Source organism: Silurus aristotelis (genome assembly GCF_946808225.1).
Source record: "Silurus aristotelis genome assembly, chromosome: 2".
In the NCBI taxonomy this organism is placed as follows: Eukaryota; Metazoa; Chordata; class Actinopteri; order Siluriformes; family Siluridae; genus Silurus; species Silurus aristotelis.
In genome coordinates, this window is record NC_139575.1 from 1738510 (window position 1) to 1759194 (window position 20685).

The following is a 20685-nucleotide window of genomic DNA, read 5'->3' on the forward strand; positions in this document are numbered from 1 at the left end:
CTTATCTACACCATGCCGCTCCCTGATCTCGGCCACACAGGGGCATCGCTCTGTGCAGACCCAGGTCATTGACAGCAGTTGGGATCACATGGCACTTTATGATACTTTTCTCCAGGGCCTCTTCTTTACTGTTAAGGACGAACTTGCCTCTTGTGATCCACCCTGGGATCTGGATTCTCTGATCTCCTTGGCTACACGCATCATGTAGTGCATAAGGGACCACCCCTGGGAGCCTTGTTACCCCGCTCAGGCTCTTGATCCTTACTGTCCTTCCCCTACACGCAGTTCCCCACCTCTTGCTTCAGGTCCCGTCACCCGCTCTCTCTTTCTCTCCGCTGCAGGCCATGGTTATAGGACACCACTACCTAACCCCCACCGAGAGGAGAGACGTCGGTTGCTGGGTCTATGCCTCTACTGCGAAGGTAAAGGGTACATAGCTGCATCCTGCCCAGTAAACGGCACGGCTCGTTAATGAAGTCAAGTCAAGTTTATTTCTATAGCGCTTTTTATACAGACCTTGTTTAATAAATTCTGTAAAACTGCTTTAAGAGTTAAGGTGAACGGTGTGCATTTATCCCTGATGAGCAAGCCATGGCGACTGTGGCAAAAACTCCCTTAGATGTTATGAGGTAGAAACCTTGAGAGGAACCAGGCTCAAAAGTGGAACCCATCCTCATTTGGGTGACATCAAGTGTGTGATCATAAATCTTTCAACAGTACAGAACACTGAAGAGAGAACTAATATGAGCACTGAAATGTAAGATTATAAGTAATGTTCTTTCTACAGGAGAATGAAGAAGGGAGCTCCCATGAGCCCCTCTTCCCCCGCTCTCTCCAAACCCACCATCTTAGTCCTTTGGCTGCCTTCGTCGACTCAGGGGCCAACGCCGAGTTCATCGACCTCAAGCTTGCCAAGCAACTACAAGTCCCCATGGAACCCCTACCCGAAGCTCTGATAATCAGAGCCTTTGACGGCAGCCTTTTGGACTGGGCCTCTTACCGCACTAAGCCTCTACTCATGTCAGTGGGGGAATGACATCAGGAGTAGCTTTCCTTCCTGTTCATCTCCTCACCCCAAGCCCTCATCATGCTCGGGTTCCCTTGGCTGCGGAAACACAACCCACATGTAGACTGGATGACGTATACTGGATTGGGGGGTGCATTGCTTTGGCCACTGCCTGTCACTCCCAAGCACTCAGATTTAGCATCGGTTCCTAAAACCTATCATGACCTTGCGCCTGTGTTCAGTAAGGCCTTGGCTACCTCCCTGCCTCTCCCGACCGACACTTCAACTGTACCATTGAGATGCTTCCTGGAATCAGGAATCCCATGGGGCCGGCTGTATCAGTTATCATCCCCAGAGAGAGCAGCCATGAACCAGTATATTCAGGAATCCCTGGCAGCAGGTATCATCCAACCATCCTCCTTCCCAGCTGGGGCAGGGTTCTTCTGCCTAGAGAAGAAAGATAAATCCCTATGCCTATGTATCGACTACTGGGGTCTTAATGCCATCACTGTTCGGAACCGTTACCCCTTGCCCCTTATGGCCTCGGCGTTTGAGCTCCTGCATAGTGCCACAGTCTTTACTAAGACATACCACCTGGTGTGTATTAGGGAGGGGGACGAATGGAAGACCACCTTTAATACCCCAGCCGGTCATTACGAGTACCTCATCATGCTGTTTGGCCTAACTAACTGTCTTTCAGGCACTGTTAAGAGGTTCTCTGAGATATGCTCAATGGCTTTGTGTTTGTCTATCTAGATGATATCCTGGTCTTCTCCCATTCCATGGATGAACCCATCCGGCGGGTGCGTCAGGTCTTGGAGAGACTCCTCAAAAATGTCCTGATGTCCTCCCTCCCTTCCTTTGGGGCCCTGAGGCTGAGGAGGCGTTTCTGTAACTTAAACGGCGATTCACTGAGGTACCCATCCTCATCTTTCCTGAACCAGCCTGACAATTCATAGTCAAAGTCGACGACTCTAATGTAGGGGTAGGGGCAGTGCTTTCCCAGGTCTGCCCTGAGGATAACCTCCTGCATCCTTGTGCCTTTTTCTCTTGGCACCGTAGCTCCTTGGAACGTAACTACCCGGTGGGCGAAAGGGAGCTCCTTGCTGTCAAACTGGCCTTGGAGGAGCAACCTTGAGTTCCAATGACTCAACCCCCGATTGGCCAGATGGGGCCTTTTCTTTGGCCGCTTCCGGTTCTCTCTCTCGTACTGGCCTTGGAGCCTAAACAACAAGCCTGACACACTATCTAGAGTTCACCTGACACAAGACCCTTGCGGCCACCCCCCAAGGTCTCCTTCGGCCCTATCCTATCCCAAAACATCTGTAGTCACACCCCGCCATGGACTTTGTTACCGGGCTCCCCCCTTCCAATGGCAACACGGTCATCATGACGGTCATTGATCAGTTTTTAAAGATGGGCCACTCGCTCTACCCAAGCTGCCGACTGCCAAGGAAACTGCCAAGCTGGCCCAGCACATATTTCATCCTCCATATATTTTCCGGAGAAATCGTCTCAGACCGCGGACACTAATTTTTGGCTCAGTTTTGGAGAAAGTTCTGCCACCTTCTGGGCATCTTGACCAGCCTCTCATCTGGATTCGACCCCAGACGAACAGACAAACCGAGAAGCTCAACCAGGATCTGGAAACTGGTCTCCGCCTCCTTTGCAGAACCCTCCTCCTGGTTGGTTAAACTAATATGGATTGAGTACGCTTAAAACAACTTCCCACTGCTGCCACAGGGCCTTTTGCCCTTCCAGGTGGTCCACGGTTACCTGCCGCCATTTCTCCAACCAGGAACACCGGTCCGCCGTCCCCTCTGCCGCCCTTTTCTTCTGACGCTGCCGTCGTGGCTGGAGAACCGCCCGAGCTCCCCTGCTCAAAAACGGCATAAGACTTTGCCAGGGGGCCAACCGTAAGCAGCGCCTAGCCTCTCATTACCGTGTCGGACAGCGAGTGTATCTCTTCACTCAGGACCTTCCCCTTGAGGCCACCTGTTGGAAGCTCGGCCGATGCTTCATCGGGCCATTCCCCATTTCCAAACTCGTCAATCCCGAGGCCCTCTGTCTCAGGCTCCCCAGACACTCCGGATCCACCCTACATTTCATGTCTCCAGGGTTCGACCTGTCCGGGGCCTGCCCCTTAGTGCCTCAAAGTAAAGATTAGGGTCAATAATCACACCAAGGACTTGGTGACTGCTGTACACACTGAGACAGAAACACCATCCAGAGATGCTACATAATTGGAAAGTTTACTTCTAGCTGCATGTAGTCCTAGTAAAAATAATTCTGTCTTATCCAAGTTAAGCAGAAGGAAGTTATCAACTATCCACTGTCTAAATTTATTTACACACTCCTCAACATTGTTAAGCTGATCTCTCTCATCTGGATTTGCTGAAATATACAGCTGTGTATCATCAACATAGCAATGGAAGCTAATACCATGTTTATGTATAAATTCACCCAGAGGCAGCAGATATAAAGAGAAAAGCAGTGGGCCTAAGACAGATCCTTGCGATACATCAAACTTTACCTCAGAGAGTGTGGAGAACTCACCATTTACATCAACAAACTGATAGCGATCAGTCAAATAAGACCTGAGCCAGGAGAGAGCTGTTCCCTTTATTCCAACAACATTCTCAAATCTAGCAAGCAGTAAAGTATAATCAATTGTGTTAAAAGCTGCAGTAAGGTCGAGCAAAACAAGTAAAGAGACAAACCCTGATCAGAGGCCAATAACAGGTCATTTACCACATATCTATCTATCTATCTATCTATCTATCTATCTATCTATCTATCTATCTATCTATCTATCTATCTATCTATCTATCTATCTATCTATCTATCGATCGATCGATCGCAAGGTACCAACTAAGCCCTGTAGATAAGATACTGTTCATGTGTTATCTCTTATAGTTTTAATAAGGATTCTTGCATCTAATTTCTGAAATGAAGCCAAAATCCTGACTGATATATTTCAGTATTCTTATTTCTGTAAGTATAAGCATAAATGCTGTGCTACAATGTATTATTATTTTTTTTAAAGCTTGAAGATATAGCGAAGGTTCGGGATTGACCTACAGTTAGAGAGCTGACAGGGATCGATGTCTGAGATTTTTAAAACAGGGGTTTAATGACTGTAGTATCATGAATTATCATGATGTTTATAGAAGGCTTGATTAGTTACACTTAAACTAAACTTACACTTATAAAGAACATCTTATTCATTTTTAGCACCACATTATCTGTGTAAAGCTGCTTTGAGACAATATTCATTGTTAAAAGCTCAATACAAATTGAATTGAACTTTATTTGAATCAGAATCATAACAAGGTTTATTGGCCAAGTGTGTTTGCAAGGAATTTGGTTCCAGCTGTTTTTGACTCTCAAAATACAGACATAGATAGAGAGATACAACTTTATTCTCATTGTATAGTACAGGTACACAGCAACGCAATGCAGTTTGGGATCTACCAGGAGTTCAAAAAATAACAATTGTGTAAATACAAACCTGATTCCAAAAAAGTTGGGACACTGTACAAATTGTGAATAAAAAAGGAATGCAATATTTTGCAAATCTCATAAACTTATATTTTATTCACAATACAATATAGAAACATATCAAATGTTGAAAGTGAGACATTTGGAAATGTCATGCCAAATATTGGCTCGTTTTGGATTTCATTAAAGCTACACATTCCAAAAAAGTTCGGACAGGTAGGAATAAGAGACTGGAAAAGTTAAATGTACATATAAGGAACAGCTGGAGGACCAGTTTGCAACTTATTAGATCAACTGGCGACATGATTGGGTATAAAAAGAGCCTCTCAGAGTGGCAGTGTCTCTCAGAAGTCAAGATGGGCAGAGGATCACCAAGTCCCCCAATGCTGCGGTGAGAAATAGTGGTGTAATATCAGAAAGGAGTTTCTCAGAGAAAAACTGCAAAGAAGTTATGATCAACTCCAGTGCATAATATCATCCAAAGATGAATTTCTGTGCGTAAGGGTCAAGGCCTGAAAACAATTCAATTCAATTCAATTCAATTCAATTAAATTTCATACTGGATGCCCGTGATCTTCGAGCCCTTAGACGGCACTGCATCACATACAGGAATGCTTCTGTAATGGAAATCACAACATGGGCTCAGGAATACTTCCAGAAAACATTATCAATGAACAAAATCCACCAAAAAAAAACGAAGCCATATCTAAACATGATCCAGAAGCGCAGGCGTTTTCTCAGGACCACGGCTCATTTAAAATGGACTGTGGCAAAGTGGAAAACTGTTCTGTGGTCAGACGAATCAAAATTTGAAGTTATTTTTGGAAAACAAGCTAGTGCACTCTTAGTGCAGGTCCCAAGCCAATATAAACGGGGAGGGTTGCATTACGAAGAGCATCAAGCATAAAACATGTGCCAAATCAAATACGTGGATCACGAATGAGAAATTCATACATTTTCATTGGGAGTGACAGGATTAAAAATTAGTTTATTACAGGGGCAGTACATGTAGAATGTTTGGATACAAGCAAAGGGGGGTGTGATTGAGATGGTTTGGACATGTGCAGAGGAGGGACATGGGGTATATCAGTAGGAGAATGCTGAGGATGGAGCCACCAGGACGGAGGAAAAGAGGAAGACCAAGAAGGAGGTTTATGGATGTGGTGAGGGAAGACATGCAGGTGGCAGATGTGGAGGACAGGGGGGGATGGAGATGGTTGAAGTGTGGAGACACTTAATGGGAGCAGCCGAAAGAAGAAGAAGCAGAATATATGTAGACATATGTACAGTGAATAAATATAAAGGCTATAGCAGGCAGAGAAATGTGGACATTGTTGAAAAGTACAAATAAATTGTTCTAAGGCTATGGCATTGATAATGTGCAGACACTGTTGTAAAAGGAACAACAAGTAAAAGGTTATAAGGTTTTGGCATTGAAAAAATGTGCAAGCTGAAAAAACAAGTCCACTAAATATATGTATACATGAATGTGAAATATTAGGCAGGATGTACAGTAAGGTATATATACAGATACACATAAGTTAAATAGTAGTGCAGATGTATGTAAGGCACAATATGTGTAGAGAATGAGGAGTATAAAAATGAAATATTTAATATGCCTATTGTATGTACAATTGTACAGAAGTTATACACAGTGTTGATCAAATGGTGTAGTGTAGAGTTCATTAGTGTGATGGTGGATGGAAAAAAGCTTTTCCTGAATCTGCTGGTTCTGGTGCATATGTTCCTGTATCTCTTTCTTGATGGAATGAGGTTAAATAGTTTGTGACTGAAAAGTGAGGAAGTGTCACCTGCTGTTGGATTTCCGAAAGTCCACAATGAGCTTTTTAGTCTTCATGGCGTTGAGGGTCAGGTTGTTGGTGGCACATCATGCTGTCAGGCTTCTCATCTCTTCCCTGTAGGCCGAATTTGTCATTGTTGCTGATCTGGTCGACCACGGTGGTGTAATCCCTATACTTAATGAAGATGTTGGAGTTATGCGAGGAGCACAGTCGTGGGTGAACAGGGATGAACAGGGAGTAGAGTAGTGGGCTCAGAACACAGCCCTGTGGGATGCCAGTGTTCAGAATGAGGGTTAAGTATAAATGTTTGCCCAAACTAACAGATTGAGTTCTGTTGGTGAGAAAGCCCAGAATCAATCTGCAAGTGGAGGTGATCAGTACAGTGGGTGAGGACTGTATTGAATGCATATCTAAAGTCAATGAACAGTATTTTAAAGAAAGTGTTGTTTTTATCCAGGTGGGTGAGGGCTGAATGAAGATCTGTGGAGACTGCATCCTCTGTTGACTTATGTGGGCGGTTTGGGTCCAGTGTAGGTGGTAGGCCCGCAGTAAGGTGATTCAGAACCAGTTTCTCAAAGCACTTTATAACGATTCATAACAACAACAATAATAATAATATCTGATTTTTATTCTTTTGTTTTAAACACTAGTGCATTGAAACATTAACGAGCATGGATTATTCTCATATGCTTATATCAGCCCCTGGTGGCATTTCTGATGAAGTACAGTCCAAAAGTTGCAACTTCAGTTGGTACAAAGTGCTGACACTGAAGGCTCCTTCCAAAATTGTTGAATAAACCTCTGTTTTACAGAAAACTTCACCAAATCAATGATTACTCATCATTTATAAATGTCTGCTGTACACGAGATGTTGCTATAGTAAGGATAGTATACAGTATCAGAACAAATGCATTAATCTAAACCTGCACTGCCAGAACTCAGCACACAGTGGCGCTAAAGGATTAAAAAATAAGTACAATATAATGGCTGCATGAATGTTTCCGATTTTTGATTAAACTCACATCGAAGCCCAGGAGATGATCAAAGGTATAATACTGGACTCTGATTGGTCAGAAGTTGTTGATTAATTCTCTATAATAACGAATTCCTAGAAACAGAAATTTCAGGTTTGTAATTTCAACAGTAACGGCTCATTTACAGAAACTTGAAAAAATGTAGTATTAATAATGCATACATTTATTACTCATCATGGAAGGAGTCTTTAGTGTCCACACTTCATTACAACCTGAAGTAAAGCTGTGAGTTTTCAGGACAGAGGACATTCTACAACGTTAAATACCCCGATTTAGCAGCGATTTTTTCCCAGAGAGCATTGCCTCTAACAGGAGATCTTCAGAGATGTGATCTTTAAGACTTTGTCTCCAAAAAGCCCGACCTGGGCAAAAGTTATCCAAAGAATTTTGAACACAGTTCACCCATAATCACCCATAATCAGCCAACAAATTCAACATCAAATACACCAGTAAAAGTAAGGCTGTATCGCAGCAATGACTTTGAGCACTAACACAAACTTTGGTGGGAATCTCCAGGACCAGGACCTGATACTATGCAACAAATCTCTAGCTAGCACCACTTATTGGTCAAATGTCACAGTAACATGCCCACGATTTCCTTTTGATTTAAATTTTTTTTTTATTTATTCAATTTTGCTCCTCCTCTTTCTTCTTCCAGCTTTGTCCAGTATTCACTGAACACTATTCTGACTATTGAAGGGATTTTGGTATTGAAACCAGTCCCCTGTAATGTACTGGCAAACTGAATCACAAGATACTTGTGAGACCTTGTCCTAATGTCTCCATGAGAAAGCATCTACAGAACTTTACATGAATGTCCCCGAATTGTTGAATGACTATGCAATCTGTGGTCAAAAACTTAGTTTTCATAGTTTTTTTGAATGAAAAAAAAAAAAATTCAGTAACTGGTTCAAAACTCACAGTTCACAGTTCATACTATTGGGTTCACTAAAGTAAGTGTTCATCTGAATCTGAATTTCAAGAGCACTTCCTGTTTGTCAGTTTAAAATTATTTCCTGTCCATATAAGGTTATCAATTTAATATATATTTTCCCTAAACTTTGTAAATATTGTATATAGTTTTTTACATTATTGTTTTAATAATAATAATAATAATAATAATAATAACAAAAATAACAATAATAATAATAATAATAATTATTATTATTATCATTATTATTGACAGAAAATAGCAATGACTTCACCAATAATATTTACAACATTTTACTTTTTATGCTGTTTCTCATGACTCATGTGTGTGTGTGTGTGTGTGTGTGTGTGTGTGTGTGTGTGTGTGTGTGTGTGTGTGTGTGCTCAAAACCTGAATTTCCAGCAGATAATTACCTGCCATGTGTTTAGACTGAAAATCATGTGACCAGTGCTGTAATCGATGCAGTGATGCAAAAGTTATTTATTAAAATAACAATATGAAATATTAGAAAATTTAAAATGAATAGTGAATAATGAGAAGTGAATAATTTTTAAATTGGATGAGACCAAAGTAGCTGGTGGTTATAGTGGCGGTGGTGGAGGTGGTGGTTGTGGTTGCGGTGGAGGTTGTGGTGGTGATGGTGGTGGTAGTTGATATACTGTAGTCTGTGTCCTAATTAACCAATATAAGAACATGCTTATGAATTATGAATGCACTTACATGATGAATGCAGATTTATCAAACTTTGTGAAGGCAAAATTGTGATCACAGCTCAGAAGGTGCAGTATTTTTAACCTCATTACACATATTTCCTGCTTGTTTTGTTTCATCAAGCACATGCAGGTTGAGTCATGAAGATAATTGCATGCTATGTGTTTAAACTGGAAATGTGACAGAAGGTTATTTCCACACTAAAGGAGGACGTTCCAGTGATGTAGTTGTTCTGACAAACGGCACCGTGTGAAGTCCGGGTGGTTATAACAGTGTGACAGCAGGAAACAAAAACACTCGCTGGATTACGATAAGAGACAGAGGGCTGAATGCAAATATGCTTAAAGCTCAGTGTGTGACTGTGGCCCTGGTCTTATGGCTAAAAGGTAAGAAATCTCTTAATATTTCTACATTCATTGCTGTGTGTTTTTCTTGAATAAAGAAGATCCGATTACAGGAAACTGGAATATAAAAAAAAATGTGTCCTGCTAAAAAGAAATAGATTTTATTTACTAGATATCTGCTTACTACTATATATAATATAGTATATACACAAAAATAAGAAAAATATAAATGCAACACTCGTTTTTGCCCACGTTTTTCATGAGCTGAACTCAAAGATCTAAGACTTTTTCAATGTACACAAAAGGTCTATTTCTCTCTAATGTTCATAAATGTGTAAATGTGTGTTAGTGAGCTCTTCTCCTTTACCCAGAGAATTATCACCTCACAGGTGTAGCAGATCAGGATGCTGATTAACAGCATGATCACTGCACAGGTGGGCTTTAGACTGGACACAATAAAAGGTCACTCTAAAATGTACAGTTTTCTCACAGCACAATGTCACAAATGTTGCAGGTTTTGAGGGAGCGTGTGATCAGCATACTGACTGCAGTAACGTCCACCAGAGCCGTTGGCCGTGAATTGAATGTTCATTTCTCTACCATAAGCCGTCTCCAAAGGCATTTTAGAGAATTTAGCAGTACATCCAACCAGCCTCACAACCGCAGACCACGTAACCACACCAGCCCAGGACCTCCACATCCAGCATCTTCACCTGCCAAGATTGTCTGAGACCAGCCACCCAGACAGCTGCTGCAACAATCGCTTTACATAACCAAAGAATTTCTGCTTAAACTGTCAGAAAGCGTCTCAGGGAAGCTCATCTGCAGGCTTGTCGTCGCATACGACAGCGTGTTCCAGTTCCTGCTGATATCCATCATCTTCACACAGCCATTGAAGAGGAGTGGACCAAAATACAACAGGCCACAATCAACAACCTGATCAATTCTATGTGAAGATGTGTTGCACTGCGTGAGGCAAATGGTGGTCACACCAGATACTGACTGGTTTTCGGACCCCCAGGACCCCCCAATATGGTAAAACTGCACATTTAAGAGTGGCCTTTTATTGTGTCCAGCCTAAAGCTCACCAGTGCAATAATCATGCTGTCCAATCAGCATCTTGATCTGCCACACCTGTGAGGTGGATGGATGATCTAAGCAAAGGAGAAGTGCTCACTAACACACATTTACACAGATTTGTGAAAAATATTTTTGAGAAATCTGCCTTTTGTGTACATAGAAAAAGTCTTAAATCTTCGAGTTCAGCTCATGAAAATGGGTGCAAAAACAAAAGTGTCACGTTTTATAATTTTGTTCAGGATATAATTTCTTTTAGAGTGAAATGTATGTACACATTGTTAATAACAGTAACAAAATAATCAGCATACCATTTCATAATGCATTTTCTATTTTTTTTTGCACTACAGGTTCCTTTTCCCAACTCAGTGGTAGGTTCATCTGAATTTCATCTGAAGTCACATTTATATTTGTTCTGTTCTGCTCAGGCAGTTTAAACGATAAAATGATCATCTAATAGAGTTCCTCTCATTTTAGTATGTGGTCGTGCACCACTTAACATCCATTCTGTGGATGGACGGAGTGCTTCAGAGGGGGCGTGGCCATGGCAGGTTAGTTTACAGAGGCCTGGTAAACATCGTGGCCATTTCTGTGGAGGATCCCTCATCAACAAAGAATGGGTTCTGACTGCAGCCCGCTGTTTCTCCAGGTAAATATTACACACAGTTCTATACATAACACTGTACTGAGACTGAGAGTGAGCAGAAAAGCGCCCAATGAACTAAACAGACTTCTTTCTTTCTTTCTTTCTTTCTTTCTTTCTTTCTTTCTTTCTTTCTTTCTTTCTTTCTTTCTTTCTTTCTTTCTTTCTTTCAAACATTTCCTGTAGTATTTCACCAGGTTTGCACACACTGCAGGAGGGATTTTGGCCCACTCCTCCACACAGATCTTCTCTAGATCAGTCAGGTTTCTGGCCTGTCGCTGAGAAACACGGAGTTTGAGCTCCCTCCAAAGATTCTCTATTGGGTTTAGGTCTGGAGACTGGCTAGGCCACGCCAGAACCTTGATATGCTTCTTACAGAGCCACTCCTTGGTTATCCTGGCTGTGTGCTTCGGGTCATTGTCATGTTGGAAGACCAGCCTCGACCCATCTTCAATGCTCTAACTGAGGGAAGGAGGTTGTTCCCCAAAATCTCGCAATACATGGCCCCGGTCATCTTCTCCTTAATACAGTGCAGTCGCCCTGTCCCATGTGCAGAAAAACACCCCCAAAGCATGATGTTACCACCCCCATGCTTCACAGTAGGGATGGTGTTCTTGGGATGGTACTCATCAATCTTCTTCCTCCAAACACGTTTAGTGGAATTATGACCCAAAAGTTCTATTTTGGTCTCATCTGACCACATGACTTTCTCCCATGACTCCTCTGGATCATCCAAATGGTCATTGGCAAACTTAAGATGTGCCTGGACATGTGCTGGTTTAAGCAGGGGAACCTTCCGTGCCATGCATGATTTCAAACCATGATGTCTTAGTGTATTACCAACAGTAACCTTGGAAACGGTGGTCCCAGCTCTTTTCAGGTCATTGACCAGCTCCTCCTGTGTAGTTCTGGGCTGATTTCTCACCTTCCTTAGGATCATTGAGACCCCACGAGGTGAGATCTTGCATGGAGCCCCAGTCCGAGGGAGATTGACAGTCATGTTTAGCTTCTTCCATTTTGTAATGATTGCTCCAACAGTGGACCTTTTTTCACCAAGCTGCTTGGCAATTTCCCCGTAGCCCTTTCCAGCCTTGTGGAGGTGTACAATTTTGTCTCTAGTGTCTTTGGACAGCTCTTTGGTCTTGGCCATGTTAGTAGTTGGATTCTTACTGATTGTATGGGGTGGACAGGTGTCTTTATGCAGCTAACGACCTCAAACAGGTGCATCTAATTTAGGATAATAAATGAAGTGGAGGTGGACATTTTAAAGGCAGACTAACAGGTCTTTGAGGGTCAGAATTCTAGCTGATAGACAGGTGTTCAAATACTTATTTGCAGCTGTATCATACAAATAAATAGTTTAAAAATCATATATTGTGATTTCTGGATTTTTTTTTTTTAGATTATGTCTCTCACAGTGGACATGCCGAGTGTTTAAAGGCCCTGGCATGGAGAAGCTGATGCTGGATCTATGATGATCACAAATTGTTCTGTATTGTTGAAAGATTTATGACCAAACTTTTGATGTCACCCATATGAGGATGGGTTCCCCTTTGAGTCTGGTTCCTCTCAAGGTTTCTTCCTCATATCATCTAAGGGAGTTTTTCCTTGCCACTGTCGCCACGGCTGCTCATCAGGGACAAACGCACACCATTCACCTTCACTGTTGTTTTCTGTAAAGCTGCTTTGAGACAATGTCTGTTGTGAAAAGCGCTATACAAATAAACTTGACTTGACTTGACTTGACTTGACATGCACCTACAATGACAAACGGGTGTTCAAATACTTATTTTCCTCACTGTGTATATATATATATATATATATATATATATATATATATAAAACATATAAACCCGGGTTATGATTATTTGCCCGGCTTTTACAGCAGTCACTAAAATCTTGGTCATGTGTTCTTGTGTCCTCTCAGGTACTGATGCAGCCAAAGAACCAGTGGTGCTACTGATTTGTCCAAGCAGGAGGAACACATTTTAATTTAACAAAATGTATTATTTTTTATGCCGTATATTAAATTTTGTTAATGTCTATATATTATATTTGTGTCTCTTTTTTTTACTGGGGGTGAAGATAAAATAAAAGATATATAGTTGTTACAGCTGTTAGGAAGTGTTGTAATAATAATATAATCTGCTTATTTAACATTATTAAAATAATGACCCATAAAAGAATGTCTTGGTTGTTGTGTCTCATTTTAGTTGTAGACTATTTGTGACCAATTTGGGATCAATTACATTTTGATGCGAGCAGATCACAAAGAATCTCTTGAAAAGGTGTTTCCCAGGACACTTTCCTTGGAACCAGGACTTGGTGGTAACTGGGTCACGAGGCTTACAATGTGTTGCTCAGCCCAGTATGGTGATATGGAGTCCTGTGGACAAGATAAAGTGTGGTGGTCAGGCAGCAGATACGTGATTAAAATAATATATCTACATTCAGGAAAATTTCATGTTTAATGTAAGATTTCATGTTATTTCAATTTTGTTGACAATACCGTGTATTTAAAAAAATCGTCTGCAACAATTTGATTGTTGCCTCTTCAACTTTTGATCAAGTGAATGATATTGGGACCATTGCCATAGATCTTTTGAAAAGAGCTGGATTATTATAAAGCAGGGGTGTCAAACTGGCCTGCGATGTAATTATATTTGGCCCGCAAGATCATATCAAAAGTGTATTAGAGCTGGCCTGCCAGTATATAGTGCATACACCGCTAATACTACAAATCCCAGAATGCTTTGTTAGTGCGTTGGCGCGTCAGTCAAGACCAGGTACTCAGCGCTGAATTTTACTCAGCGATTTGCCGACTTTGAAGCCCAGAAATGCAGATTTGAACTGCTCAGTAATCTGTTTGTGGTTGATTTTGAAATCGAACCAACCAACCTCCAAATGGAGCTGATTGAACTCCAGTGTAGAGACACACTCAAGTCAAAGTACGACTCTGTGTGTGCTGCACAGTTTCCATGTTTCCTCCCCGACACACTGCTTCAACTCCGATCCCAAGCTGCTCAAACACTCTCTATGTTCAGAAGCACATATCTGTGTGTGTAACTGTTCTCTTTAAAGAAGATAAACAAAACACCACTCAGGAGTCTCACTGATGAATACCTTTACTCAATCCTGAGGATCTCCTCAGCTCAGAGCCTAAACCCAGACATGGTGCCAGGTATATTGCTTCAACCAATGTGCATCAGAGTAAATCTGAGCTTCTGAGCAAACTGAGCTTGAATAAATGTTGTCTTTATGCACTTTTTCTACTCCAAGGCATGGACTGGTAATAGTTAAAAGATTGCTTTTTTTTTAATTGAAAAAAATTATTATTATTTTTGGTTGTTTTGTTGTTGGCCTGTGAAAAAAAGAATGACATTAAAAAGGAATTCTAAAGGCTATAGAAAGAGAGAGAGAGAGAGAGAGAGAGAGAGAGAGAGAGAGAGAGAGAGAGAGAGACAGACATAATTAGAAACGAATACCACTGATGTGTGTTTTACTTCAAATAGATTTCATGTGTTTATAATATTAAACTTTGGTTGTTCCAGATTCAATGTTTATGCAAATCAAAAGTTTGTTTCCATATTAAAAAAGTTTAACATTACACAGCTGAAGAGACGGAAAACATGCACAATTGCAGTTAATTTTTCAAGAAATATTGAGTTTGGTCCGCGACTTTAGCACAGTTTTTAATTTTGGCCCACTGTTAATTTGAGTTTGACAGCCCTGATATAAAGTCTTTAAAACCCATTTGCAATCTGCAAAAATGCAAACAATTAAGCTTCTCTTCTTAGCAATGTTAAACTAAAGGGATTAACCTTCTCTGCTGGACTAAACACTATCAGAAGCTCTTACCTACATTTACAACCTAATTTCTAATATTTGTTCCATGAAATTTTATTAATTTATTCCCAACAGTTTATTCTCTTCATGTCGTAGTGTTTCTCTCGGCTGCACTGCTTCCAGTACGTGTATGTGGATGTTCGATTTTTTTTTTTGTCCAATCAGATTTCAGCCTCTATGTGCTGCCATGTCAATCTAATCTGCCCAGAGCCTTCAGAGTCAGTACTGCTGGCCTTTTTTACTATCGTCTCTATAATAAATAAATCTGTTTCTTTAACCAATCAGATTTCATATTCTCCTCACAGGGCAGGTAGCTTCCCCAGAATAGTGTCAGCATTTTTCCGTCCTCTGATTGGTTGGTCAGAGGGAAACTGTTACAGCCGAGTTCGACTGGTAAAGCACTAGTGCAGCTTTGCACACATTAATACATCTGAATTAGACTTTCTATGCCTATGGAGGAAAAGATATTGATTTGATCTTTTACATTCTTACAATCTATTTTCAAGAAAAGCTAGACACCATGAGCAGGTTGGTCAACCCTAAAGCTAGCTAGCATGTCTCAGCCCGGGAAAGGGTTTGTTCTCCACTTCCAGACCAGTAAATACAAGCGATACCACTGGATTACAGCCTCTGAGGAGTGGTGCAAAATATGAATCTCTGGTGAGTAGGTTGTATTTTATTTAAATTTCTGAGCTTTTGTCGTGTTATTAAACAAATATTGTTTGTGAACTGCTCCAGTTGTAGGTGCACAGTTGTGGTTGTAGGTTTGGAGTCTTAACTGGGTTTCTTGTTTAGTAAAACGGTTTTCACCTCCATATGTGAAATGTCTCTCTGTAATGCCACGTGTTGTTATATTGTGTTTTGTATAGTATTGATGGTTTCTGTAATTGTGATGTGATAAAGTCGCGTACGTCCTCACTGAAGGCCCAGGTACCAAATGCACGGCCCGTCACTGGAATTAACAATAACTGGAGCAGCTTTTAGTCACTGACAGGACAACAATTCATACAATCTTTTTGAGTTACACCATTAAAAAAGTCAGTTTGGCCGAATAGAATAGAATAGAATAGAATAGAATAGAATAGAATAGAATAGAATAGAATAGAATAGAATAGAATATTTTATGTCATTCCAATTTCTTAAGAAAAGTTCTTGATAGATTCTTCAAATTGTAAGCAATCTGATCATTTGATTACTAAACTCCACCTCTTTTTGTTTATAAACACTAGCAGGAGCATATTATGTTGCTTTACACTTTGTTGTAACTGAGCCTTGTTACCTTATCTGAAGTTTGCGATTTCTGCAGCTCCTGATATCCCATTATTTGTGTACCTGAACTATTACCTGTTTGCATGTTTTGATTTACATATTTGAACTGATTGCTATGTTCTCTTCTGCCTGAAACTGCACCTGTAATTGCATCTGTCCAGGGCCTTCTGTGTGATTCATAGGAAAGAGGGTGAACAGGTTTTGAAATTATAATTATAATTTTAATTATAATTTGAAGCCTTTTAAAAAATACCTCAAGAGAAAAACATTTCACTTTAACCTACATAGATGTTTAACCAATAAAAAGTGTAACAAAGAAGCTTCATACAAGAATCTAAGTCCATTTATGTTTATACAGTTTTCTAAGAACCAAGCCAGATGTGAACGTGCAGTAATGAGAGCATGAAATCACACTAGTTGGTAGCTCAGTGGTTAAGGCTCCTACTGACTTTCATTCCACTTCTCTCCAACTTCTCTCCTGACCCTGTACTCTGACCCCAACTTCATAACACCAGTAGGATATGCAAAAAAAATTTCACTGTGTTTCACAGAATTTCACTGTGCTGTAAAAAGCACTTTTGCTAAGCATGAAGCACCTTTTTTTTAAAAACCTGACACTGATCATGTAGAAAGGGATGACTCCACTGCCAACAAGTCTAGTCCTTCTTACTTGCCATTAAAATATACTGCTTTTAATTGGCTCTGTACATGTACCTTGCACAATGACAAAAAATGTGAATCTAATCTAATACTGTAAACAGGATTTAAGATACCCATACAACTATTTCAGGAATTTGACTTTGCTGTGAACTTAACCTTGTTTGGATCCGTTAAAAAAATGAATCAGTTCTTTTGCTGGTTTTAATTAGAATTCCGTTTCTTCTTCTTCTTTCGGCTGCTCCCATTAGGGGGCGCCACAGCGGATCATCTGTCTGCATTCCCCCCTGTCCTCTACATCTGCCTCTTTCACACCAACTACCTGCATGTCTTCCCTCACCACATCCATAAACCTTCTCCTTGGCCTTCTTCTTTTCCTCCTTCCTGGTGGCTCCATCCTCAGCATTCTTCTACTGATATACCCCATGTCCCTCCTCTGCACATGTCCAAACCATCCCTGACTTCCTCATACAATACCACAACTCCTCTCTCCACCCTGTCGTACGTTTTCTCTAAATCCACAAACACACAATGCAACTCCTTCTGACCTTCTCTATACTTCTCCATCAACATTCTCAAAGCAAATAATGCGTCTGTGGTGCTCTTCCTCAGCATGAAACCATACTGTTGCTCACAGATGGTCACCTCTTCTCTCAGCCTGGCTTCCACTACTCTTTTCCATAACTTCATGGTGTGACTGATCAACTTAATTCCCCTGTAGTTACAGCAGGTCTGCACATCTCCCTTATGCTTAAAGATCGGTACCAGCACACTCCTTCTCTATTCCTCAGGCATCCTCTCATCTTCCAGAATCTTGTTAAACAATCTGGTTAAAAACTCCACTGCATCTCTCCTAAACATCTCCATGCATCTACCGATATGTCATCTGGTCCAACCGACTTTCCACTCTTCATCCTCTTAATCGCTGCGCTCACTTCCTCTTTACTAATCCTTTCCACTTCCTGCTTCACATCTCCACATCATCCAACCTTCTCTCTCTCTGATTTTCCTCATTCATCAGCTGCTCAAAATACTCCCTCCACCTTCTCAACACACTCTCCTCACTAGTCAACACATTTCCATCTCCATCCTTTATTGCTCTAACTTGCAGTACATCCTTCCCAGCTCGGTCCCTCTGCCTGGCCAATCGGTACAAATCCTTCTCTCCTTCCTTAGTGTCCAACTTCTCCTACAGCTCCTCATATGACTTTTCCTTGGCTTTCGCCACATCCTTCTTTACTTTTTGCTGCATCTCCTTGTTCTCCTGCCTACTTTTCTCATCACTCTGTCGATCCCACTCCTGTTTTGCCAACCTCTTTCTCCTTCTGCTCTCCTGCACTTCCTCATTCCACCACCACATCTCTTTCTCTTCCTTTCTATTTCCAGATGTCACACCAAGTACTTTTCTAGCTGTCTCCCTCATCACTCCTGCAGTAATTACCCAATCACCCAGCACCTCTTCACCACCTCCGAGCCCCTGTCTGACCTCTTCCCTAAACCTCACACTATAGTCTTCCTCCTTCAGTTTCCACCATCTTATTCTTCTCTCAGTCCTGACTCTCCTCCTCTTCTTCTTTATCGCCTCCAAAACCATCCTACAGACCACCATCCAATGCTGTCTAGCTACACTTTCCCTGGCAACATCTTACAGTCTCCAATCTCCTTCAGTTTGGATCTCCTACATAGTACATAGTCCACCTATGTGCACCTTCTTTTACACTTATAGGTCACCCTATGATCATCCTTCTTTTTAAAATATGTATTTACCACTGCCATTTCCATCCTCTTAGCAAAATCCACCACCATCTGGCCTTCTACATTCCTCTCCATAAAACCATACCTACCCATCACCTCCTCATCACCTCTGTTCCTACATGCCCATTAAAGTCTGCCCCAATCACCAATCGTTCAATCCTAGGTACACCATTTACCACTTCATCTTATTCACTCCAGAATCTTTCCTTCTCCTCCATCTCACAGCCAACTTGTGGAGCATAGGCACTGATGATATTTATCATCAGCCCTTCAACTTCCAGCTTCGCGATCATCACCCTATCAGAAACTCTCTTCACCTTCACTACACTCTTACTGTACTCTTCCTTCAGAATCACCCCTACACCATTTCTCTTCCCATCCACACCATGATAGAAGAGTTTAAACACCTCCAATGTTCCTGGCCTTACTCTCTTTCCACTTGGTCTCCTGAACACACAACATATCTACCTTTCTCCTCTCCATCATATCAGCTCCCTCTCTTCCTTTACCAGTCATAGCACCAACCCGAACCTCCACTCTCCTCCACTTCTCCTTTACCTGCCGTCTCTGTAGACGTCTTCCTCCTCTTCTTTTCCTCCTTCGGCCAACAGAAGCCCAATTTCCACCGGTACACTGTTGGCTAAGGATACTTGTGGCGGTCGTTGGTAACCCGGGCCTCGATTTGGCACATGTTTTACGCTGGATGCTTTTCCTTACACAACCCTCCCCATTTATCAGGGCTTGGGACCGGCACTAAGAGTGCACTGGCTTGTGCATCCATAATGGCTGGGTTTTAAATTAGAATTCCGTTTAAATCCTATAAACATTTGTTCTTGTGTTATTACACTAGCAACAATGGATGGATGGATAGATTGATAGATGGACATAAATATTACATTAATTACAAAATACTACTGAGGTATGAAGCACTTAATGGTCTCACAACACTTTATCTGAGTGAACTTCTGTGCCATTATGAACCCTCACACCTATTTCTATTAAAAAGGTACAGGCTATTTGTTGGTTCCTCAAATAATGAAGACTACAGCAGGTGGATATCGAGTGTTCTGTGAACTGGGATATTTGTAGGCTGTTCTCCCCACACTCTCACATGTTCACTCAGGTTTGTTGATGGTGGTGTGGTGACGTCTCTTATCCCAAAGAGATCCCTCATATCTGTGTTACCTTTTGGTCCTTCTTTTTAGTTCTGCTGCCAAAGTGAGTATAATTGGAGTCCCTACCTGAGTTATGAGTAATCAGTGTTCCTGTCCCTTTCCTCTCTTTAAATCTGCCTGCTTCATACTGACATCCTACCTCTGTATGGAGTTCTCTTCAATTAGATACCATTCTGTGAGGATGGTTCTACATCAACAGCCTAAAGATGCATAAAGCTGTTGATCAACTACAGAGCTTTGAAGATTGATTTGGACTGTAATTAATATTAACACTCTGCTACAATGTGCTCAGGACCACAGTCTGCTTTTAATCACTGCACACCTCAGCAATGGAACTGCTAATATGTTAGAAAATGATTCTTATGACAGTAAGGCTGCATATTTTGTAGTATTTAGGGCTCGTTTATGCAGATTCGGAAAATTTCAGATAGCGTGATATTATAATAGTTCACCCTCAAGGTAGCAAAAGCAAGGACTATTTATTTCTGTACCCCCTGTAGCCAAGCCTGCGGCAACAGTGACAATAAAAGCATCTCTGAGACGGTATGAGGAAAACAACCTTGTCAGGAATAAGCACAAAAATGGAACACATCTTGTGCTGAGTGAGGTTGGAGTGTAAGAATTTGATAATTGCTTTGAATCATTGTCAGATCTTGACTGGAGGCCTACTCTACATGCGGGAAATTCAGAATTGGGTCAGGTCTTGTTTTGTTGTTAAGCCAAAGCCACAGACATTTACTGGCAGGCATGCTAGAATTTTTACCAGTACTCATAGGCACACCTTTCAGTGGACTTCCTCAACACCACATTACCTGTTCTGATTAGTTTGTCTGATTTGTTTTCCAGGTCTGCTATAAACGCATTTCCTCTGATTCACAAATAGAAATGTTAATTGTAATCATCAGCCACACAATTCTGATTTATTTGTTTAAAG

At 41.3% G+C, this 20685-nt stretch overlaps 1 protein-coding gene across 1 annotated transcript in view; it reads right to left on the reverse strand.

The window, feature by feature from the left end:
* Nucleotides 1-17283: 17283 nt before the first annotated feature.
* LOC310738682 (craniofacial development protein 2-like) overlaps nucleotides 17284-20685 on the reverse strand; it is a 75812-nt gene continuing 72410 nt past the window's right edge. Inside the window, exon 2 of the mRNA XM_083563873.1 lies at nucleotides 17284-18394. Coding sequence (XP_083419999.1) covers nucleotides 18011-18394 — 384 coding nt within the window. The 3' untranslated portion in view covers nucleotides 17284-18010. The remainder of the gene's footprint in view (nucleotides 18395-20685) is intronic.